At 40.6% G+C, this 24,924-nt stretch overlaps 1 protein-coding gene across 5 annotated transcripts in view; it reads right to left on the reverse strand.

Moving 5' to 3' along the window:
• Window positions 1-769: 769 nt before the first annotated feature.
• RCBTB1 (RCC1 and BTB domain containing protein 1) overlaps window positions 770-24,924 on the reverse strand; it is a 61,470-nt gene continuing 37,315 nt past the window's right edge. For 4 of the 5 annotated variants that reach the window (XM_037800024.1, XM_037800023.1, XM_037800025.1 and 1 more), the window contains 8 exons: window positions 24,230-24,388; window positions 22,820-22,927; window positions 22,306-22,448; window positions 20,154-20,344; window positions 17,730-17,856; window positions 16,517-16,668; window positions 15,880-16,010; window positions 770-1,690 (listed from right to left, as the gene is read on the reverse strand). In XM_037800024.1, coding sequence (XP_037655952.1) covers window positions 1,550-1,690; window positions 15,880-16,010; window positions 16,517-16,668; window positions 17,730-17,856; window positions 20,154-20,344; window positions 22,306-22,448; window positions 22,820-22,927; window positions 24,230-24,388 — 1,152 coding nt within the window. In that variant the 3' untranslated portion in view covers window positions 770-1,549. Of the gene's footprint in view, window positions 1,691-15,879; window positions 16,011-16,516; window positions 16,669-17,729; window positions 17,857-20,074; window positions 20,345-22,305; window positions 22,449-22,819; window positions 22,928-24,229; window positions 24,389-24,924 lie in introns of those variants that run through there. The other variant, XR_005211091.1, reaches the window with a different exon arrangement.

Here is a 24,924-nt window from a genome sequence, read left to right on the forward strand (position 1 = left end):
ACACCCTTGTTAACTTGGCTGTGAAAATGGATTTAGGCTGCAAATTTAGACAGGGGCCTTCCTAGCAAGAAACAAAGATCACTTAGAGAACTCACACAAAGAGCAAAGGGCTCATGGACGAAAATGAAAACAAAACTGTTCCTAAAGCAAGCTCAATGGGACACACAAGATAAAACTCCAAGCTGAAAACTATTCAATCCCCAAGTCACATTTCATAACCTGACCAAAAATCACAGAGCAGCCATTTCTTTAAATTGAATCTTTCCAGGCAAACCATACTTTTGATGCTTTTTCAAAGTTAACGTATTCTAAATATTCCACCTAAGTCAATTAAAAATGAAAGTTGGTGAGGTTTCAAATAAGCAAATCTGTGATGGTATTTGGCTTAGATAAAATATATAAAGCAAATTCCACCAAATCCTGTAACAAAGTTGGTTTTAAGAACCACTTCTTCAACTCATGTATAGCAGATCTGATGATTTAGGAGCTGAAATTAAGGAAGGCAAGTGTATACTGAATATGTCATTTTTTCCTCTCATGAGTCAGCATTTATAGAGGCACCAGTGTCCTTTTTTACTTTAATTGTTCTTTTTCAATTTAATTTTTTATTATTTGTGTGTGTGTGGTAATGAAAATGTTCAAAAATTAATTTTGGTGATGAACACACAGCTATATAATGGTACTGTGAACAACTGAACGTACGCTTTGTATGACTGCATGGTATGTGAATATATCTCAATAAAATTGAATTTAAAAAAAAAAAACACCATTGGGGAAGGGGTGGAGACTTTATTGTAAAAAATGCCCCCCTTTATCCAAACAAAGTTTCTTTCATTATCAACTTTTCGCAGATAGTTCTAAATGACTACTTGTTATGTATGCTCAAATCTTAGGAGAAATCTTTGCTAACCCAGGAATTTATCTTTACATTAAGTATCCTTACAATAGGTTTAACTCATGTTACATTAAATAGTACTTTGATATGTCATGAAATTTAAAAAAAAGTCACATAGGTGCAAGCGCATCAACGAGAGCCTCCAGCTTGGCTCTGCCTTCAGGGTGGCATTTTGCACTAGCAGCTGACGCAGTCCATCCATAAGCCCCTGGGTCAGCATCTCCTCATTCATGTTGGGGCCTCGATGTTTATCTCAAAATCCAGAAAATATCACAAAAGGGTTGATGAGATGAGACCCAGGAGAGTGGCTTCCAATACCCCCTCTCCAAAGCTCAGAAGTTCCTCCAACCAAAACAAACAAACAAAAAGCCAAACAAACAAAAAAAAACACTTTCAGCCTTTTACAAGGTTCCAGCCCAAACATAAGTAAAGTCACATTTAAAATACACATATCTGGAAGCGAGGTGTGTAAGCGGGTACAGGAAAAGCTGGACATCCTTCACAGGTTCCTACATGAAGAACTGCATCTCGGGTGGCAAAGCAACCTGATTTCTTCTTCTTCTTTTTTTTAACCTGCAGAATTAGACCTCGGAGAGAGCACGACCAGACACATCACCACCAGGGCCCAGGGCACAAAACTCACAGCCTTGGGCTTCAGTTCTTAAAGGCTCCACATCTACTGGCTTTAGCAATGAATTCCTTCAGCAGAGGGCCGTCCATTTGCCAAAACGCCGCAGTCTGGGTGACATCTGTCAAATGATTGATGCAAAACTTAAAGCAGAATTCTTCTAAATCCTGGACACACAGGACAAAAATAAAAACAAGGAGAGGCCTTTTTAAATTCACTTTGGTTGAATCACGACTTCTCTTCCAAACCCCTCACCCCTCCTCTACAAGACACGTGTGAGGGTCTGAAAACCCCCAGCTAGACAAACAGGCGTGGAGGTGGCAGAAGAACACAGACTATTTGCTCCCCACACAGGAGAAGCAGGGGTTCCTCTGACTCACAACTGACTGCAAAACACACACACAGTCATTTACAGGGGGACGCCATCTCCCTGGTTATCGCATAGCCTAGTCACACTCCAAGCCCCGGTTAAGAAAGCAGAAAGCACTTCAGTCCACGTCACACTTTCTGCCACATTCAAGCAATTTAGAGAAAAGAATTAAGATGTGGGTTATTTAGTTTAAAGAACAGAAGGCTTTAAGACCAAGAAAAGTAATGAAGATGAAGTGATGAGATGTGGTTAACTTGAAGCAATACATTAAAAAAAAAATTCTGACGACCATTTCCATGTTCTTCTAGATAAAAATGCCTTCAATTGTCAAAGCCACATGGTATAAGAAACCGTAACTTCCACCACATTAATTCCTCAGATAATCAACCCCGTGGAAGTATATTCACACAGACTGGGCTTTTCAATCAGACAAATGGAAGTTCCAACTATCAGCATCGAGAAATAACATGCACAAGTAGTAAACCAAAACAATTAAAAAATCTATTTCTTTCCATGGTAATGCATTCTTTCATCTCCAGCAAAATTTGACCATAATACTGTTTGTTCCTTCAAATGTTGGAACACATTATTCATAAAAATCAATTAAGTGCCTGGAATATATACAAAGACTAAAGATAGAAAAGCAAATCACAAGCTCTTATCACAAACAGCTTGGTTACCCAGACGGGAACTCAACAAGATTTGAACTGCAGGGTCTCGGCTTCAAGTTTCCTGCCACCACGAAAGGAGAAGTTTAGGCAGAGCAGGGAAGGGCCGACACAAGCACAGAGACCCTCCCCTCCTAATCTCTCAGTGCAGGACTCTGCAAGCCAGCGTTCCTTATTCCCAGGGCCCTTCCGTCCTGGTTGGAAGATGCCCTGGGATTAACTCAGGAAACTCACCCCGTCTTGTAACCGCTGAGAGAGAAATCACACCTAACATTATACAGTAGCGCTGTCTCTAGATCCAAGATTTTAGTACGATATTTTCAGGTACGAGTCTCTTTGCCCAGGAGTGGGCCAAGCGTACTGCTGAACACTCTTGTGTTGTGTATAATAAACTGAAATGTGAAATGCCAGAAAACATTCCCTCTCGGATCACTGTTAAAGACAAAGCACTGCTCCTGGTGCTATAACCCAATGATTAGTTCATAGCTCTTAGGACTCTATTATATTCTGCAGGGGGATAAAAGTTAGATTTTTATCTTATTTTCTTATCAGAAATAAAAAACTAGTTTATCCAGACATAACTTAGGAAGATGGATAAGATCCTTCTTAGCTGTTCAGGAGCACAAGAAAAGTTCTTCCAACCACATAATGTTTCAGATAAGGATCTTTAAAAATGAAGTTTTAGTTATATAATTTCAAATTCAGAGGAAAGGTAGTATATACTAAATTCTGGCATCATAAAACCTTATCACTTCTGTGTCTATAAATTTGGAATTCAAGATCTTTGCAGTACACATGAAAGAGTTTATTCAGCTTACTAATTGTGCAGCAATTACCTAGAGTAAAAACTTTAAGAACTTTTTTACATAGTACAGGTATATAAGCAGTGCTTCAAATTATGACTCACTATCATATATTTATGAAAAGAATTCTATCAAACCAGCCTTCCCTTTCCCTCCAGTTTGACTGATAGGATATCTCAGTATGCAAAAACTTAAAACAGTTTTAAACATTAAAAGTGCAATGAATACTTAAAATAATCTAAATCTAGATTTTTAAAATAACTAACTAAGCCTTGGCTAAAGTGGATCTATGGAGAAGGAAGCAGATGATGCATCTGGGGAGATAAAAACTGAACTTTGCAAGCTGTGATTTACATGAACCAGTGCCTGTTTGCCTCTGACATGCGAACTGTAAAGGACTCTTCTGGCAAAGTAACTCTTTAATACTCTAAGACCCCATGTGACATGTTCACCTCAACCTGCAAATGATCTGATCTTCAATTACCTAGAAATAAATACAGCTCTTATCCAAGTAATAAGTCAACCACAACAAGGCTGCTGGACTTTAAATAAAACATTTCCAAGAAGGATGAGAAGGATCAATAGATGAAAAAAGTTCACAATCCAACGCAAGAGTCTTCTCAAGGTCCATAAATTAGGAAGGTGTAAGAGGATAGGAAATCAAGGGTCTGATATGGTCTTCCTGATACTGTAGAATGAAACTCCACGTTTATGGCATTCTGTGGTGAAAATTACTATTAAATGGTTCTGAGGCAAAGCAGATAAAATATGCGATTTATTGTAATTAGCAAGTAAGATCAACGTAAAAAGTTGCTAATTTGGAAATGTTATAAATTCATTCCAAATGTTTCAATGTTTAAATTATTCCAATCACTATATATATTTTGAAAACAAGTTGTTTTCCTTTCTTTAGCAATAACATAGAGAATTGATGGTCTTAATATCTACATTTAAAAAAATGCTAACGCAGCCTTTATTGGAGTTGGTAGCCAGTCTAGAATTCCAGAGCTAAAACAGGTGAATGCTGAGACTTAATACAGAAGACCGCCTGGCCAGGGTACGAGGAAGCCCCTCTGAAAGCTGTATCACAAGCCACCCTTGAGATGCACTGCAGATGGTAAGAGATGGCAAACACACCAAACTCTGCCCAAACCTGTCATGAGAACAATCACAGAACAAAACCCCCGAGACCATACCACTATATGCTGGATTGAAGCTGTTACAGACCCAGAAGAGCCACGATCTTTTAATCCAATCTTGTGGGGCGAGACCTTTTGATTAGATTACTTCCATGGAGACACCCATTCAGGGTGGGTCTTGATTGGTTTACTGGAGTCCTTTAAGAGAGCTCAGGAAGAGAAGGAGCTCAGAAAAGCTGAGAGAGACACTGGAGAGAAGCTAATAGACATAATCCAGAATTTGCCCCCAGGAGAAGCTAGCAGCTAACACAGACCCTGACGCTTGGAAATGCAGACAGAAAGACTTTTGGAGATGCTAAGCTACAAGAGGACCCACACACACGTAGAGAGAAAGCCACTAGAATCAGAAGCTCAGTGCAACACAACCTGGGAGCAAAGGACCAGCAGATGCCAGCCACGTGCCTTCCCAGCTGAAAGAGGTGTTCCCAACGCCATTGGCCATTCCTTCAGTGAAGGTATCCTCTTGTTGCTGCCTTAGTTTGGACACTTTTATGACCTTAAAACTAAATTCATAACCTAGTAAATCCCTTTTATAAAAGCCAATCCGTTCCTGGTATTTTTGTAAAACGGCAGCTTTAGCAAACCAGAACAAGCTATAACTCACTTTTTGGTATGCCAAATAGAAAATATCCCATATCAAAGTGATTTTTGCTTTTTTTTTTTTTTTTTTAGAAATCTACTTAAATTTCTTACCATATGGGAAAAACAAAGTGTCTCCTCTCATGACATGAAAAATCTTTTATAGCCTACTGATCATGGAAAACTTATAAGCTGGCCCTCTGAAAGGAGAAAAAATGCTGGCCATCTTGCTTTAATGCAGTTTTCCAAAAGGAAAAATCATAAGGAAAAGGTTGCTCAGCAGATAAGATTTTCTGGAAATTTCTTTTCTTTAGTTAAACAAATAGTACTGCCCAGCTGTTTCTCCCAATGTTCAAAAACACACAGAAGATAAAAATTTCATGATTCTATAGAAACAGTGTAAATGGAAGCATTTCAAAAATTTTTACAATGTGATACTGGATTCTCTTTCTGCTTTTATTCACATTTCCTCCCTTGATGTCAATATTTATTCAGGTCTGTAGTGGAAGAATATTTAAATGTTCCTTCTTCAAGCTTTCCTTTACTTTATAAAACTTGTAGAAAGTTGGACAATGTATTCATAAAGCACGGGCTCCACAACAGTTAACTTTTTAAAATCCTAATAATTAACGAGTCAATAAATTTTTGCTACTTTTATGTGCGTAAATCTGCTTCAAAATTATCTTGTCCAAAGGGGATATGGAGGAACTGCAATAACTTTTACAGAAAAGAGAGGAAATATGAGAAGCAGGTGGTCGCCATCTTCCTAGCTTTTGGAGGCAGAGAATGAAGGAAAAGTCATCTAGTATCCCAAAACTGAGCTTCTGAAAATAACTTTTTGAAGTTAATTTACTATCTGACTTCATAGAAGCTTCCCATCAACTAACAGAAACAGTAAGTGGGTTTTACTTTTGTGCTCAAAATACTTCACTTATGTACTTACTATACACTTACTATAGCACTGAGGAAATAAAATGTAAAAGTACATTAGTCAATTTTATAGCTCCTAGTGAAACCCAAAAAATATATCCCCACACCGAACTAGGAACATGGTTATCTGGAAAGAAAGGAGGTGATTATTTTTCTTTTTTCTTCTTTTTTCTAATTTTTCTACATTGAATGTGTTGTATTGTGGTATTTAGAAATAATTTTAAGTGTTTTTTAAATAAGCACATCTTTTTTTTTTTTTTTTTTTTATCATCATTTTATTGAGATATATTCACATACCACGCAGTCATACAAAACAAATTGTACTTTCGATTGTTTACAGTACCATTACATAGTTGTACATTCATCACCTAAATCAATCCCTGACACCTTCATTAGCACACACACAAAAATAACAAGAATAATAATTAGAGTGAAAAAAAGCAATTGAAGTAAAAAAGAACACTGGGTACCTTTGTCTGTTTGTTTGCTTCCCCTACTTTTCTACACATCGATCCATAAACTAGACAAAGTGGAGTTTGGTCCTTATGGCATTCCCAATCCCACTTTCACCCCTCATAAGCTACATTTTTATACAACTGTCTTCGAGATTCATGGGTTCTGGGTTGTAGTTTAATAGTTTCAGGTATCCACCACCAGCTACCCCAATTCTTTAGAACCTAAAAAAGGTTGTCTAAAGTGTGCGTAAGAGTGCCCACCAGAGTGATCTCTCGGCTCGTTTTGGAATCTCTCTGCCACTGAAGCTTATTTCATTTCCTTTCACATCCCCCTTTTGGTCAAGAAGATGTTCTCCATCCCACGATGCCGGGTCTACATTCCTCCCCGGGAGTCATATTCCACGTTGCCAGGGAGATTCACTTCCCTGGGTGTCTGATCCCACGTAGGGGGGAGGGCAGTGATTTCACCTTTCAAGTTGGCTTAGCCAGAGAGAGAGGGCCACATCTGAGCAACAAAGAGGCATTCAGGAGGAGACTCTTAGGCACAAATACAGGGAGGCCTAGCCTCTCCTTTGCAGCAACCGTCTTCCCAAGGGTAAAACTTATGGTAGAGGGCTCAACCCATCAAACCACCAGTCCCCTATGTCTGTGGTCATGTTAGCAACCATGGAGGTGGGGTAGGCGAATACCCCTGCATTCTCCACAGGCTCCTCAAGGGGGCACTACATCTTTTTTTTTTTTTTTCCTTGTTTGTCTTTTTTCTTTTTTTCTTTTTTTTTTTTTTTTTAACTTTCCCTTCTTTTTTCAAATCAACTGTATGAAAAAAAAAGTTAAAAAGAAAACAAACATACAATACAAGAACATTTCAAAGAGACCATAGCAAGGGAGTAAGAAAAAGACAACTAACCTAAGATAACTGCTTAACTTCCAACATGTTCCTACTTTACCCCAAGAAAGTTACATACTATAGCAACATTTCAGTGAACTTGTTCCTACTACATCCATCAGAAATTAACAGACCATAGTCATTTCTGGGCATCCCCAGAACGTTAAATAGCTTATCTGTTCTTCTTGGATTATTGTTCCCCCTTCCTTAATTGCTCTCTACTGCTAGTTCCCCTACATTCTACATTATAAACCATTTGTTTTACATTTTTCAAAGTTCACATTAGTGGTAGCATATAATATTTCTCTTTTTGTGCCTGGCTTATTTCGCTCAGCATTATGTCTTCAAGGTTCATCCATGTTGTCATATGTTTCACCAGATCGTTCCTTCTTACTGCCGCGTAGTATTCCATCGTGTGTATATACCACATTTTATTTATCCACTCATCTGTTGAAGGACATTTGGGTTGTTTCCATCTCTTGGCAATTGTGAATAATGCTGCTATGAACATTGGCGTGCAGATATCTGTTCGTGTCACTGCTTTCCGATCTTCCGGGTATATACCGAGAAGTGCAATCGCTGGATCGAATGGTAGCTCTATCTCTAGTTTTCTAAGGAACTGCCAGACTGACTTCCAGAGTGGCTGAACCATTATACAGTCCCACCAGCAATGAATAAGAGTTCCAATTTCTCCACATCCCCTCCAGCATTTGTAGTTTCCTGTTTGTTTAATGGCAGCCATTCTAACCGGTGTTAGATGGTATCTCATTGTGGTCTTAATTTGCATCTCTCTAATAGCTAGTGAAGCTGAACATTTTTTCATGTGTTTCTTGGCCATTTGTATTTCCTCTTCAGAGAACTGTCTTTTCATATCTTTTGCCCATTTTATAATTGGGCTGTCTGTACTATTGTCATTGAGTTGTAGGATTTCTTTGTATATGCAAGATATCAGTCTTTTGTCAGATACATGGTTTCCAAAAATTTTTTCCCATTGAGTTGGCTGCCTCTTTACCTTTTTGAGAAATTCCTTTGAGGTGCAGAAACTTCTAAGCTTGAGGAGTTCCCATTTATCTATTTTCTCTTTTGTTGCTTGTGCTTTGGGTGTAAAGTCTAGGAAGTGGCCTCCTAATACAAGGTCTTGAAGATGTTTTCCTACATTATCTTCTAGGAGTTTAATGGTACTTTCTTTTATATTGAGATCTTTGGTCCATTTTGAGTTAATTTTTGTGTAGGGGGTGAGGTAGGGGTCCTCTTTCATTCTTTTGGGTATGGATATCCAACTCTCCCAGCCCCATTTGTTGAAAAGACCATTATGGCTCAGTTCGGTGACTTTGGGGGCCTTATCAAAGATCAGTCGGCCATAGATCTGAGGGTCTATCTCTGAATTCTCAATTCGATTCCATTGATCTATATGTCTATCTTTGTGCCAGTACCATGCTGTTTTGGCAACTGTGGCTTTATAATAAGCTTCAAAGTCAGGGAGTGTAAGTCCTCCCACTTCGTTTTTCTTTTTTAAAGTGTCTTTAGCAATTCGAGGCATCTTCCCTTTCCAAATAAATTTGATAACTAGCTTTTCCAAGTCTGCAAAGTAGGTTGTTGGAATTTTGATTGGGATTGCATTGAATCTGTAGATGAGTTTGGGTAGAATTGACATCTTAATGACATTTAGCCTTCCTATCCATGAACATGGAATATTTTTCCATCTTTTAAGGTCCCCTTCTATTTCTTTTAGTAGAGTTATGTAGTTTTCTTTGTATAGGTCTTTTACATCTTTGGTTAAGTTTATTCCTAGGTACTTGATTTTTTTAGTTGCTATTGAAAATGGTATCTTTTTCTTGAGTGTCTCTTCAGTTTGTTCATTTCTAGCATATAGAAACATTACTGACTTATGTGCATTAATCTTGTATCCCGCTACTTTGCTAAATTTGTTTATTAGCTCTAGTAGGTGTATCGTCGATTTCTCAGGGTTTTCTAGATATAAGATCATATCATCTGCAAACAATGACAGTTTTACTTCTTCTTTTCCAATTTGGATGCCTTTTATTTCTTTGTCTTGCCGGATTGCCCTGGCTAGCACTTCCAGCACAATGTTGAATAACAGTGGTGACAGCGGGCATCCTTGTCTTGTTCCTGATCTTAGAGGGAAGGCTTTCAGTCTCTCACCATTGAGTACTATGCTGGCTGTGGGTTTTTCATATATGCTCTTTATCATGTTGAGGAAGTTTCCTTCAATTCCTACCTTTTGAAGTGTTTTTATCAAAAACGGATGTTGGATTTTGTCAAATGCTTTTTCAGCATCTATTGAGATGATCAATTGATTTTTCCCTTTCGAGTTTTTAATGTGTTGTAATACATTGATTGTTTTTCTTATGTTGAACCATCCTTGCATGCCTGGAATGAACCCCACTTGGTCATGGTGTATGATTTTTTTAATGTGTCTTTGGATTCGATTTGCAAGTATTTTGTTGAGGATTTTTGCATCTATATTCATTAGGGAGATTGGCCGGTAGTTTTCCTTTTTGTAGCATCTTTGCCTGGTTTTGGTATTAGATTGATGTTAGCTTCATAAAATGAGTTAGGTAGTGTTCCATTTTTTTCAATGTTTTGAAAGAGTTTGAGTAAGATTGGTGTCAGTTCTTTCTGGAAAGTTTGGTAGAATTCCCCTGTGAAGCCATCTGGCCCTGGGCATTTATTTGTGGGAAGATTTTTGATGACTGATTGGATCTCTTTGCTTGTGATGGGTTGGTTGAGGTCTTCTATTTCTTCTCTGGTCAGTCTAGGTTGTTCATATGTTTCCAGGAAATTGTCCATTTCTTCTACATTATCCAGTTTGTTGCCATACAGTTGTTCATAATATCCTCTTATAATTTTTTTAATTTCTTCAGGATCTGCAGTTATGTCACCTTTTTCATTCATTATTTTGTTGATATGGGTCTTCTCTCTTTTTGATTTTGTCAGTCTAGCTAGGGGCTTGTCAATCTTGTTGATCTTCTCAAAGAACCAACTTTTGGTGATATTTATCCTTTCTATTGTTTTTTTGTTCTCTATGTCATTTATTTCTGCTTTAATCCTTGTTATTTCTTTTCTTGTACTTGGTTTAGGATTGGTTTGCTGTTCATTTTCTAGCTTCTTCAGTTGATCCATTAGTTCTTTGATTTTGGCTCTTTCTTCCTTTTTAATATATGCGTTTAGTGCTATAAATTTCCCCCTTAGCACTGCTTTTGCTGCATCCCATAGGTTTTGGTATGTTGTGTTCTCATTTTCATTCGTCTCTATATATTTAGCAATTTCTCTTGCTATTTCTTCTTTAACCCACTGATTGTTTAGGAGTGTGTTGTTTAACCTCCAGGTATTTGTGAATTTTCTAAGTCTCTGATGGTTATTGACTTCTAATTGTATTCCATTGTGGTCAGAGAATGTGCTTTGAATAATTTCAATCTTTTTAAATTTATTGAGGCTTGTTTTATGTCCCAGCATATGATCTATTCTGGAGAAAGTTCCGTGAGCACTAGAAAAGTATGTGTATCCTGTTGATTTGGGATGTAATGTCCTGTAGATGTCTGTTAAATCTAATTCATTTATCAGATTGTTTAGGTTTTCAACTTCCTTATTGGTCTTCTGTCTGGTTGATCTATCTATAGGAGAGAGTGATGTGTTGAAGTCTCCCACAATTATTGTGGAAACATCAATTGCTTCCTTTAGTTTTGCCAATGTTTCTCTCATGTATTTTGTGGCACCTTGACTGGGTGCATAGACATTTACGATTGTTATTTCTTCTTGCTGAATTGCCCCTTTTATTAGTATGTAGTGGCCTTCTTTGTCTCTCAAAACATCCCTGCATTTGAAGTCTATTTTATCTGAGATTAATATTGCTACACCTGCTTTCTTTTGGCTGTAGCTTGCATGAAATATTTTTTTCCATCCTTTCACTTTCAGTTTCTTTGTGTCCCTGTGTCTAAGATGAGTCTCTTGTATGCAACATATTGATGGTTCATTTTTTTTGATCCATTCTGCGAATCTATATCTTTTAATTGGGGAGTTTAATCCATTTACATTCAACGTTAAAACCGTGAAGGCATTTCTTGAATCGGCCATCTTATCCTTTGGATTATGTTTGCCATATTTTTCCCTCTCTCTATTAATATCCTTTATTGTACCCATACCGAATCTCTTTAGTACTGAACCTTTCTCCAAGTCTCTCTGTCCTGTCTTTGTTTCTCTGTCTGTAGGGCTCCCTTTAGTATCTCCAGTAGGGCAGGTCTCTTGTTAGCAAATTCTCTCAGCATTTCTTTGTCTGTGAAAAATTTAAGCTCTCCCTCAAATTTGAAGGAGAGCTTTGCTGGATAAAGTATTCTTGGCTGGAAATTCCTCTCACTCAGAATTTTAAATATATCGTGCCACTGCCTTCTCGCCTCCATGGTGGCTGCTGAGTAGTCACTACTTAGTCTTATGCTGTTTCCTTTGTATGTGGTGAATTGCTTTTCTCTTGCTGCTTTCAGAACTTGCTCCTTCTCTTCTATGTTTGCCAGTGTGATCAGTATATGTCTCGGAGTGGGTTTATTTGGATTTATTCTATTTGGAGTTCGCTGAGCATTTATGATTTGTGTATTTATGTTGTTTAGAAGATTTGGGAAGTTTTCCCCAACAATTTCTTTGAATACTCTTCCTAGACCTTTACCCTTTTCTTCCCCTTCTGGGACACCAATGAGTCTTATATTCGGACGTTTCATATTATCTATCATATCCCTGAGGTCCATTTCGAGTTTTTCAATTTTTTTCCCCATTCTTTCTTTTATGCTTTCATTTTCCATTCTGTCATCTTCCAGGTCACTGATTCGTTGTTCAACTTCCTCTAGTCTTGTACTATGAGTGTCCAGAATCTTTTTAATTTGGTCAACAGTTTCTTTAATTTCCATAAGATCATCCATTTTTTTATTTAGTCTTGCAATGTCTTCTTTATGCTCTTCTAGGGTCTTCTTGATTTCCTTCATATCCCGTACTAGGGTCTCATTGTTCATCTTTAGTTCTTTGAGTAGCTGCTCTAGGTGTGTCTTTTGATTTGGGTGCTTGGGCTTGGGTTATCCATATCGTCTGGTTTTTTCATATGCTTTATAATTTTCTGTTGTTTTTGGCCTCGTGGCATTTGCTGACCTTGATAGGGTTCTTTTAGGGTTTGTAGACCAGTTGAAGTCCTTATCTCTAATTTATCAGAGCTACAGCTTCGTGGAGTACACTTTCTCTAACTAACCAGCAGGTGGCGTCCACGAGCCACCTGTTCTCCACAAGCCAGATCTCCCCTGCTTAGCCTTTTTGGTGAGTGGGGGAGTGAGTCTTGTGGGGCCCAATTGGTGTCCCAAGCTTGCGTGTGTAGTTGGTGTTGCCTGCCCTGTATGTGGGGCGTGTTTCTGGGCAGTCGGGGAGGGGGGGTGGCCCTAACAATCAAATCTCCCTGATGATCCTAGAGTTTTAAAGCTACTGCAATAGTCTAATCCTTCAGTTCAGTCCTGCCACAGTTTGTCTCTGCCACTGACCCACAAGTCTTTGGTATTGGCGTATGGCTCCTGAGACTTGCAAGTGGGCCCCTCTTCCAGGCTGTGCACCCCAGGTCCTCTGTTGAGGGATGACTGTGCTATGTCACAGGTGAGTGCCGTCCCCCCAGGGCAGTTCTGGGCTGCTGGGCTGTGTTGGGAGGCTCCCAGTCTGCTCAAATGATGGCTGAATGGGGCTCTGTTAATTCACACTGCTCCCCCTTCCCAGCTCTGGGACATTCAGCTGAGGTTGCAGGGAAGGCTAATGTCCACGCCCAGTTTTGTGGTGTGTGCCTGTTATTTGAAGCACTTCCGTCACACTGGGTTGTCTGGGGCAGCTCTGGGCTATGGGGCTGGCGATGGGCAGGAGTGTTTCCTGTCCACCAGGATGGTGGCTGTGAGCGGACACCCCCCTTTTCTTGGGAAGTTGTGTTGTTTAGTGAATTTTCTCAGCCACTGGATTATTGCCTTTTGTCTCAGAGCTCTCTTAGTTCTGCTCTTGACTTGACGTGCCCAAATTTCAATTCTTTGAAGCTTTCTGTATTGAGCTTCTTAGAGTAATTGTTTTAGAAAAAGCAAAAAGGATTTAAAAAAAAAAACAAAAAAAAAAAAAAAACGGCCCTCCTCAGAGATCTAATGGGTTATTGAAATGCTAATAGACAAAGCAACCAGGGCCATTAAGGAAAAGTGCCCAGGGCAGAGAGATCAGCCTTGCTTCGGGATTTGCATATGCGCCTCAAGGCCTGATCTCCGCCCTTCCCCTTTCTGTGTTCACCAGAACTCCAAAAATCCTCTGCTTTTATTTTGGAGTTTTTCGTGTTGTTTTTTTTCTATGCCTGTCTCCTCTCTGCTGGGTTGGCTGCTCTCAGAGTCTCTGGTGTCTGGCCTCAGTCTGTCTATGGTTGGAGTTTGAATCAGTAGAATGAGTTTCCGATGAGAGCAACCACTGCAATTCTCCCTTCTCCTTCCCGGAGCTGACAGCCCCTCCTCCCCCGGGACTGAGCCTGGCAGGGAGGGGCGCGGGTCCCCTGGCCGCAAAAACTTACAGATTTCGCTGATCTCAGCAGTTCCACGTTTTCATGAGTGTTGTATGAAGTATGCCCAAAGACAGATTGCTCTGTGGTGTCCAGTCCACGCAGTTCCTGGCTTTTTACCTACTTTCCTGGAGGAGTAACTAAAACATACAGCTCACCAGTCCGCCATCTTGCCCCGCCTCTAAATAAGCACATCTTGATGGTGAGATGTCTCAAATCTTTCCATTCATTCGTTTCATTCAACTACTTCCCTGCACTGGGACAGACTATGGAAATCAAACACATCTGCTGTCTCTCTAAAGGAAGGGTTTTAATTTGTTTATACTTAATATGAGAAAAATGAAAGCTAGCAGGGCAGAGCATCGGCTGCCAGGGGTAGAAAAGGCACAGACTTTTCTGTAAATATTCTGGTGTAGATTTCAGCTGAAGGTTGAGGAAGAAATTTTCAGCAACTAGAGCCAAAACATCTGCCTGGGCTGTCCTGCCTGCTGTCGGGAAGGCCCTAGTGGAGGGTGGCGCTCATCTGCAGCAGGGACAGGGACAGATGCAAAGGTTCTGGAATCCATCACCACGTGGAGAGAAAAGGTTTCAACCCAATTTGAAATTATACCACTGGGTGGAAATGAAAGCTACAGAAGCGGCATTTCTAATAAAGACATTTATGATGTCACAGGAAGGGTGGTTAAAAAAAAACCGCACACCTCTATTTTCCACTAGGAATGATTTTCTTTGATCGATCCTTACACCTATCATCGGCTGCAGATCAAGTCAGCTATGCCTGGCCTTATCAAATATTTATACCCATACGAAAATCTCCAAAATAAAAACAGGATACATTTTGAAAATAAAAGACATAAGGTCAATTTCAATCTCTAAGTGTGATAATATGAAGTTTTTCCTCTGCTGCATTTCCCAAGTCACAGCTTGGGAAACAGATAATTGTAGGAATCTGATAAAGTCAGATTTGCCTAGCGATGACAAAACACCTCTAAGAAGAGACCAACTGTGCCACTTAAGGTGTATGCCTTAGCTGGAAATCTTGAACCTCTAAGGCTATTCCTCTCCCCCTTTTATTCTCTTTGAACGTGTAAAGCCGGTCGATACCAGTCTCTTGCTCGTTGATTATATACTGGATGCAATCTTTAGAGGGTACTGCTTTCATTCAACAAACATTGATCATTAAGTACCTAATACATGACAAGCACTAGAAGGCACACAGATGAACAAGTAAAGTTCCTGTTCGTGAGGTACTTACAGTTTAATGCTGTGGTTCTTAACCTCAAGAAAATGTATTAAAAACATAAACACAAAATTTCAGGCTTCTGAAAGCCCTTGCATTCATAGATCTGCCAGAGAGACATAAACCCCAGATTAAGAATTCAATCCAGGGCAAAACAGAACAAAAAACAAAAGGGAGCCCACAGCAAATTCTTAACACAGGGTAATTGTGAGTTATAATTAGACAATGATAGACTGTCACAGCGCTCACAGATATAATTCATACAGCGTCCTGGTGGCCACAAGGTAGAGTCACGAAGAGAGCCTGGCAGGTCTTGAAAAAAATATAGATGCTGACACTGAGAAATACTTGACACTAAAATATGTCTGTTAGTCCAACTGGGTACTTGTTTTCCAACCTGCAGGACCACTGCTGAGACCTCAGTCAGTCAGTTTCTTATCTGAGTTCACAACAGAAGTAGAGGAAGGACCATTTTGAAACTGTGAGCAGAGACTATGAAGAAGCAAAGGCAGAGTTTACGTTCTAAGGATAGGTCAGTTCACTGAGTGCCTGAACAGAAGTGGCCTCCTCGCCGGGTTCCTCTGTCTCATACCAGAGAAAGGGGGAAATGAGCACTCAGTGAGCTAAGGGTGGTTTGGCTTTTCTGCTGGCTGTTTTAAGTTACCTCTGCGTCGTATCTGATTGCGGCAGAGAATAATGAGAAGGCATTCTCCACAGTAATTCCTTGCTTGATGATGTGCTGGCAAAGTTTTTTCAGTCTGTTTTCACAGTAAGATGTCGCCAAATCCAAAAGACCTAAAAGTAAACAGCATCAAGTTTATACAATGATTTTCCAGTTTTTAAACATACATATTTCATTTTGGTGAACAGTTATATAGATAAGTCAGCAGAAATTCCTTGGGGAGAAATATTCTTAATTTTATTAGATAAGTTCTCTCATTTATCGCCAAAACATACCTCCCTGCTACTTACTTTATGCAATTTCTTCTACAGCACAAAAGAAAGAAATAAGAAAGCACTCTCTCTCTCTCATCTTGTTTCCAAGTTCAGGATAAACTGTGTTCCCACAAAAATGATATGCTAAGTCCTAATTAGCAACAGACACTACAGTATCTAAAGATTGAAAAAAGTCCACAGTCATAAACTGTGTTCACAATTATTAATCATGGCAATTGGACAGTACTATTTTTAAAGATATTACTTCAAGTCTTAAAATCATGAAAAAGCCAACAGTGCCGTAAGAGCAGGAGGCGGCACGTTCTGGCCATGGGGCTTGGCCGGCCCCGAGGTGGCTGGGGTACCTATGGCATCTTCAGGTGGCAGATCAGCTGTGTCTGTGTAGAGGTACTGGAGGAAGGCACGATACACTGCGTACGGAAACTGGTCTATTTCAATCACCTCCTTCATGTCCTCATTCCAATAAGACTGGAACATGGATCGAAAGTGCTCACACCTAAAACCGAGAACAAGTTACCTGGTCAAGAGGATGAAATCAGGGAAACAAATGTTTACCCACTGCCCTTGGGCCTGCACACACCAGGACCGTGATTTGTTCGTCGGCAACACTGCACATGCAAGGGTTTTTATTTATGCCTTTTACATGCACTAACTTTCATTTCTGGTGAACATCACCTATTAAATACTAAGAATTATACACAGAGTCTACAAGTACCCAGCATTTCAGCAATTCTAGGGTTTTCCACTTGACAGCCTCTATTTAGTCCAAGTTTCTGTCCCTTTATTGTTTTTTAAAGAAGTACAGAAATGCATCTTAAACAATGAAGTTCAGAAATGAGTGTTCAGAACTTTGGACCTACAGATTAAAATCATTTAAACAATGCATTTGTTTTTGTTTTATATACCCAGGATATTCTTAAAATTGTTTTAAATGTTAATGAATTAAGTTCAGATGATTAGTCTTCTATTGACTTTCAAGACAATTTTTTCTTCTTTCCTGATCATCTTCAAAACAGCCATAGCTCCCTAGCTTTGCTTCTTTGCTTCACTCTGCCCTCCTTCCTCTCCTAAGCCTGGCATGTACACCTGCTTAAAAAACACTCACATGCACTGGAATAGTCAGGTATTTTAAGAAAACCTAAGAGGCTCTTTTTATATTGTTTTCTGCTTGGAGTAAATGAATTTTTTAATTATGCATAGAAGAGGACATAAACACTTTTCTCTGACAAACTTTTGTATTATTTTTTAACCACAGGAACAAATTTGTCAATGAAAATACATATTCACAAGAAACATCACTTAAAAAAAAAAAATAGAGACTAATATTTATACTCCCATCTATACTTTTCCTAAAGGGAACATATACACAATACTCATTAACAATAACTGTGGAAAAGTTATTAGTATTAAAAAAACTGATCGACACTAGCTGCGAAATATTAAGTTGTGACATTTCTCTCTACTACCAAGGATATTATTTTGTCCTCATTTTGTTGAATGTCAACGAATCAGAGATGGCAGAAAGAAAAAGACGCCTCTGAGATTATGCAAAAATACCTGATTTTTAAAACAGCTTTATGGACATGAATAAATTTCCCGTCAATGAGAAATTTCAGATCGGCAGTTTCTGGACTATCGAATTCTTTCTTCAACGACTCTGCAACTGTTAAAAAGTCTTCGTGCTCTGCAGGCAATGACAAATACACGATTAATAAAGAAAGCTGGGAAAACATATTCAAGATTCAAACAACTTCCCCGCTGGGGAGATAATCATTAGCGTGGCAGATAATTCCATTAGTTTTTTTTCCCCAGGAAAGCTCATGCCTTACTTGACAAATCAATCTCACGGTATTAAAATAAACATCCTGAGTTTATAAACTACCAAAAAAAATACAGGCACTTGGAAAGGCCAAATGCCAGTTCTACACACTAAGTTAAAAACTGGAAATGAGTGTTTGAAAAAAATAAAAAGCTGTAGGTAATCCATGATGAACCACTTGAGTGGTTCGCTTCTAGGGCTAAGAATTATTGAAATTCAAAACATCTCTGCTCTGCTTTGAGGTAATCAAGGGGTTGGCACAGTCCCAAGAAACAAACATGACTTCAGTGGTCTTGCTAAGCAGTCTTGCTCTCAAGTAGAGAAACCCTTTTTCCTAAGGACCTAGAATCTAAACGTCCCTCTTAATCCTAAAAATCAATGTACAGACAATAATCCTTACACACCATCTAAAAACAAAGTGAACTTACTTAGTTACAATGCATGCACAAAGGGGACAGTCCTACAAAAACATGTGCCCACATTAGCTGATGAGAAGGAGAACCCCTATTATGATTACAAGGTAAGTAGACTGCAGTATTATGAAGAAACAAAACGGTACTTGTTTGAACTCCTGAAAAACTTTCTTGGGCTTTGTATGTAAGAAAGGAAGAAAGAAATAGAAGGCGGCTCACGGAGCATGAAACCAAGCTGCTATGGACACAGGAGACAGGTGTCAACTGTCTGCAAGAACCGAGCTTCCAAGTCTAGGGGGCACCTTGAGGCTCTCAGTCACCTGGTGTTGCCGTGGCAGTTTTTAGGAAGAGACCACAGCTATGTACTAGGCTGAAACTTTGCAAATCGGCTTTCCACCAGCTTTCTTATAGGAGTCCCGAAGAAACACCATTTGCCCAGCTCCTGCTGACCCTGAAGGTCAGTCTTCTAATGCATGCTGTCAGTGTGCTCGGTGTGTCAGGCAGCTGGGTCGTCTCATCAGCATCAATCCGCAACCCTCCCGACAGCCCCACACAAACCAGAGGCCCCTGCACTATGGAGGAAGGAAGAAAATCTCTCAGAAGTAAGGCAATCCCTGACCTTGAAACCTGGATCACCACTGAATAAAACAAAGACAATGGCTAAGATGGGCGAGAAGTCCAGGGCTCCAGAATGCTACCCAGCCACCCCACAACAGCTTCTCGTCAGTGCCTCAACTTCTGCCTCCTGTCATACTGGGAGAAATAACCCTTCCCCCCCCTATATTTCTGGCAACAAGTACTGAACCTCTACCCAGAGAGGAACTGTTCCTTAGAGGTAGATTTCATCAAATTACTTTCTTCCTAATGCTCAGCTGAGATAATAAACTAAGAGGAAAAAAATCACTTCTGACACTTGGTACGTGGATGGGAAGGGAGTTATCTGGGAGACATGTCCAGTAACCACGGTATCCCAAACTTAACATTAAAACTGTTAAGATTACAACAAAGGCAACAGCAACTACAGCAGAAGGGAAGACTACTGACTATAAAGTAACAAGCACAGCCACGTGAGTAACGTCTGCCACAACTGACGACACCACACGCCCTCCGAGGCAGCACAGCTGAGCGCGACAGGCATCAGGAGACGGACCCTCAGCACCAGCCGAGCAGCCCACGCCCTCGGGTGTCACAGGCTGCACTCGTTTTCAAGCACAGGGCACCATGACCCACTCCCTCCTTCCGCTTATAAACAGGAACAACGTAGAAGAAACATGAGGGCAAAATGGCAAAATGAACAAGGAATACAAGGAAACGAGAGATGAAAACGACCTGGTTAATGACTACCCATAACATTTTCAACCAATAACGGTCTCTTAAGACAATATTCAGAAAAAGCACAGCTGATATGACCAAAGACCACCTGAATTTCGCCCTTCCACAAGAAAAGAGAGAAAGAAGGCAGGGTTAACTCATCACCTTAAAAACCACAGGTTCTTTACTTTTTTAAAGTTCATTTTTGATCAGTATTATATTGAATTATGCAATAAATTTAGTATTAACAAAACAGTTAAGACAGAGAAAATACTAAATCCATGGGATTATTTAATAATACATGAATAAAATCCATTGCATAAAGCTAATTTGGGGAAAGGTGTTAAACATTCTAGAACCTTAAGAGCCCACCACCAGCCAATGCGCAGGAAAAACAGTTAGTTCCTCCTCAGCAGACGTCGCCTTGAGCTTTCTCACCCACGGAGAGGAGGCGCCAGGTGACGGCGGGAGCGGCGAAGCAGGCGAACACGTCGTCGGTGCAGGAGAAGCGGGTGAGGTGGGGCAGGGTCACCGACTGGCCCTGACACTGGCCCCACATGTACACGTGTCCCCTCTGGGTCTTGGCAGCAGACGTGTGGGCAGAGTGGCAAGCTGCGATCTCTACCACCCTGAGAAGTTTTAGGAGAAAAGCACATCATTTCTTTACCACAGACACCCACAGACCGGCACACAAGGTAATGTAAATGTCCACGCTTAGAACAGCTCAAAAGACAGCCCAGGTTGCAGGGACGTTAGTGGCCAGGTCCTACTGCCCGGAGCTAAGGAGAAGGGCCGGACCGCTGCAGGTCTCCCCTCCCGAAAGCCCCACTCCTCGCCTTAACCCCTTTTTCCATTAGGACAGATAACACATAGTGTTGAGGAAAACAGGACTAGAAACCAAAGTAAACCAGTAAAGTGGACCCTGACAGAATGACCAGACAGTTCTGGGGCCTTGGACCAAAGCAAAAAATACCATGTCTTGAGTCAGAATCTAGAATGTAAGTTACTGGGGGACAGTCTGGGGATAGGGGATGGGAAGTGAAGGCTCAAAATGTGCAGGGTTCCTATTTGGAATGATGGAAAGGTTTTGGTAATGGATGGTGGTGACACTGGAATGTAATTCACAGCACTGAAATAGAAATGTGAACAGGATTAAAAGGGCAAGTTTTAGGTTGTATATATGATAACAGAATAAAAAATCTTTGAAAATCCATGCAACTACACTAGGTACACAGACAATTCTGTTGGTTCATAAACAGTGAACCCTAAGTTAAACCATGGACTATACTTAACAGTACAATTATAAAAATGTGCTTTCATCTGTTGTAAAGAACATACCACCCCAATGCAAGGTCTTAATAATAGGATGGTGTATGGGAATCCTGTATTTTATACATGATTGTTCTGAAACCCACAGCTTCTCTAATTAAAAATACATATCTATACTATGCCTTCAATATACCATTTCCTTACAAACGCAACTTTTCCCTCATCTCCTACCAGAGTTCGTAACAGCTGAACCAACTGAAAAGCACTAATCTAGATACTCATCGACTCCAAACACTCCAATCCTAATGGACATAAACTAAACTGGTTACATTTCTAAAGTATGCTTCCTAGCAGGGTCCCGGAATCAGAAGTCAACACTCCAAGTCTTAGTGGTTCAGACCCCACAATTTTGTTGAACAAATGTTAAACATCTATTCCAGTAACATGTATTAAATCAAGCCAATGTTTACATAGATAACATTCTTTTAAGAGCAGATTTTATTTATTTCAAAGTTGTTTTAGTTGGCTCACAGGAAAAGACTACTACACTTTGAATTTCAACATGTGCATAGACTCTATTTTACCTTCCCACTAAATGGGCAACAGGTTTATAGGAATTACACCAAGATGCATTCACATCTATCAATCACAGCTGGTTAGTTTGGAAAGCTGCACAACAATCACACCAACTTCACGTTCATTCCGACTGGTATGGAAACTCTTTTGTTGAAAACAAGAATGTTATTGTGGGGGTTTGGGGCTGTGTGCCCCAGAAAAACATGTTCTTAAACATCCATTCCTGTGGGTGTGAACCCACTGTACATAGGACCTTTTGATGAGGCTGCTTCAGCTAAGGTGTGGCCCACCTCACTCAGGATGGGTCTGGATCCTATTCCTGGAACCCTTTACAAACAGAATGAAATTCAGGCAGAGAGAGAGAGAGAGAAAGCCACAGAGGGAGCAGCCAGAAGCTGAAAGTGAACGGACCCAGGAGAGGGGGGTGAGGCCAGGAGAGGCCGCCATGTGCACTGTTGACACAGAGGAGCCCAGGACCAAGGATCACCGGGAGCCGGCCCCAGAACACCAGTCTTTGGGAAGAAGGCATTGCCTTGATGATGCCTTGATTTTGGACTTCTCCCAATCTCAAAACCGTGAGCTGGTAAATTCCCATCGTTTAAGCCAACCCACCGCATGGCATTGCTGGAGCAATGAGGAAACGTCAACAGTTACCAACAGAAGAGCCACCGAGCCAAACCCCACGGCTCCAGCACACGGGCCCTCAGCACATGCACAATCACAAGGCACGCCACCGGCATGTTACCTTTCTGTCTCCACCATGACTTGTGCTGGGCTTAGCAGGTTACTTTTACTGCCAGTTCCCAGCTGCCCGTACACGTTAGCTCCCCAGGCATAGAGCAAGCCCTTATCCGTTAGCGCTAGAGTATGTGCGCAGCCACAGACGATCTGCAAGTAAATTTAAATGGTTACCACAAACAGGAAGGGCAGGGAAAACATCTTAAAAACCACCACCAGCTCCAGCAGAATGTCAATTCCTCATAGAGTGAGGAAGGACATTCTTTGGAACCTTAAATAAGCACCAGAAAAACCTAAACCTTTTCACTACTGGATTTTTCCATTAGTTTTTTTTGACTTCTCAAGGCTACTGTGCCAGCACCATGGTCTTTCTTCTGATCATGAAGATTTAGGGAAGATGTCCCATTAAGCGTGGATGCCAAAGGCACAGGGTATCTCCCGAAAAGAGGTGTTGAAGAGTGAATCTCCGATATTTCCCAAGTTCCAGTAAGAGCAGGGAAGACAGAGTCTGCCACACTTACCTGATTCACGCACACGCTTTGCAAAGCCGCCACTCTCACAGGGGTCAGCTGGTTGCCATTATTTCCCAGCCCCAGCTGGCCATTGCCATTGTAACCCCAGCCATATACCTTAGCAGGGAGAGAAACAGAGAGAACAGGGTTTTAAAACTGCTAATAGCAGGGAAGAGATAACAATGCTATCTAGCTAATGAAATCAAACGCTTCCCTCACTTCCGACACCCATACTCTATTCTATGTAATCCTACAACTGAGCACCAAATACAAGATACTTCGGGTACAGAGGTGGGGACAAAAGAATTTGACATCAGTCCCTAGTGCGTACCTAACTTGCTGGATAGCCTTAGGCAAGTCGTTCATTCCTAGTTTATAAGAGAGGAAGCTGAGGCTCATACACCCATTCCCTGAACACATATTAAGCACCCACTCTATGTCAAGACAGTCATGGTTTCACAGGGGAGATGGACGCACAAACCTTCTGCAGCAAGGGGGCAAGTGCTATACTGGGATATGTTCAAGGCTACAGGAACAGAAGGGAGAAAGGATTTAGCTCTAAGGAGAAGTTCAGGAAAGACTTTTCAGAAAATGGTTATCTAAGCAGGGATGAAGGGCGAAGGTTACATCGCTGTGCCAAGGAATTCTAAGTCACTGAAGATGATATCAGGATTTGATTCAAAAAATAAGTTAACATAGAAGTGCCTTCTATGAATGCTAAAGCACCCTGGAACCCCAATGCATGAAGCCATTAGCATCTGTGTCGTCCCAAGAAGCATCTCTGAATAATTTCAGTATCTTCGTATCTTACGTATCTTTGAATAATTAAACATGCACAGGTGGTAACAGGCCCATTTAAGTAGATGTTGCACCCAGAAATCGTTTCATAGAAAGGACTATCAGATCAAAGGTGGCCACCCAAGAGGGTCACTAAAGGGTGGGTTTCAAAAACAGCTAATAACAATTAGGACAAAAAATTCTGCTTTTGCAAGTTGCTTCCTCTTGCGAACAAGGATGTAGGTGAGTGGTCCTAAAAAGCCTTCTTGCCCATCAGAGTTCTTGACTGTTTATAAACATCATCTGTTTACTTTAGTGCACGGATGACATTTTCATGAGGAGAAAAAGAGGGTATCAAATCCTTTACATTTGCAAACAAAAACCTCTAAGCATTAGACTATATGGAACTTGTGAAAAAATAAAACTGAGACACACTGGAATATTCACTTGCAGATAAATCCTGGAATTTTACAACTTCAGCCTGTTAAGCAGACATAGCCTCTGGCTATCCCTCAGCCACGTGGGGACCAAAAGAGCTACTAAAAGGAAGCCCTCCTCCTTCCGCCCACGTGCCTTATAAGGAGACTGGCATTTCCTCCAAGTCAAAGGAGGAAGGGGAAGGCGAGTGGAGAGAGGACTCACCTCCCCGTTGTCCAAAACAGCCATGGACGACGTCTGGCCACAGGCAATGCCGACCACCTTCTTAACCTGTAAGCAGTTTGTGACTTTTCGAGGCGTAGGCTGACTTGCTGTAGATCCTGACCCCACCTGGCCACAGTTGTTATAGCCCCAAGCAAACACCTACACAAGAGACAGGAAACAGAAAAATAAAAATAAAATACCTCCAAAGCACAATAATTGTAAAATAAAAATAAACCTGTGTCGGGAGGACTTACGTGTGCTCAATAGTTCTACACGCTTTGCACATTACCCAATTTAATCCTCACTGGAAAATCCTGTAAGGGAACCCCAGGGTAGGTTCTGCTGTCACCTGTTTTACGTTACAGAAACCGAAACACAAGAGAGGTTATATGACTTGCTTGGGGTTCCACGAGTAGTAAGGAGAAGTAGAATTCGAACCGAAGCAATCTGGCTGTGCCCTTAACCATGATGCCAGCTTGCCTTGATAAATAAGGCAGTTTTTAAATTTTTATTTTAAATCTGGCATTAATAGGAAATGAGGTTAAAAAAAAGAGTTAAAAAAAAAAAAAAAGCAAGGAAAAAAATATGCAGAGCCCCCTTGAGGAGCCTGTGGAGAATGCAGGGGTACTGGGCTGCCCCACCTCGATGGTTGCTAACATGACCACAGACATAGGGGACTGGTGGTTTGATGGGCT

This window comes from Choloepus didactylus, chromosome 12 (assembly GCF_015220235.1).
Source record: "Choloepus didactylus isolate mChoDid1 chromosome 12, mChoDid1.pri, whole genome shotgun sequence".
Taxonomy (NCBI): Eukaryota; Metazoa; Chordata; class Mammalia; order Pilosa; family Megalonychidae; genus Choloepus; species Choloepus didactylus.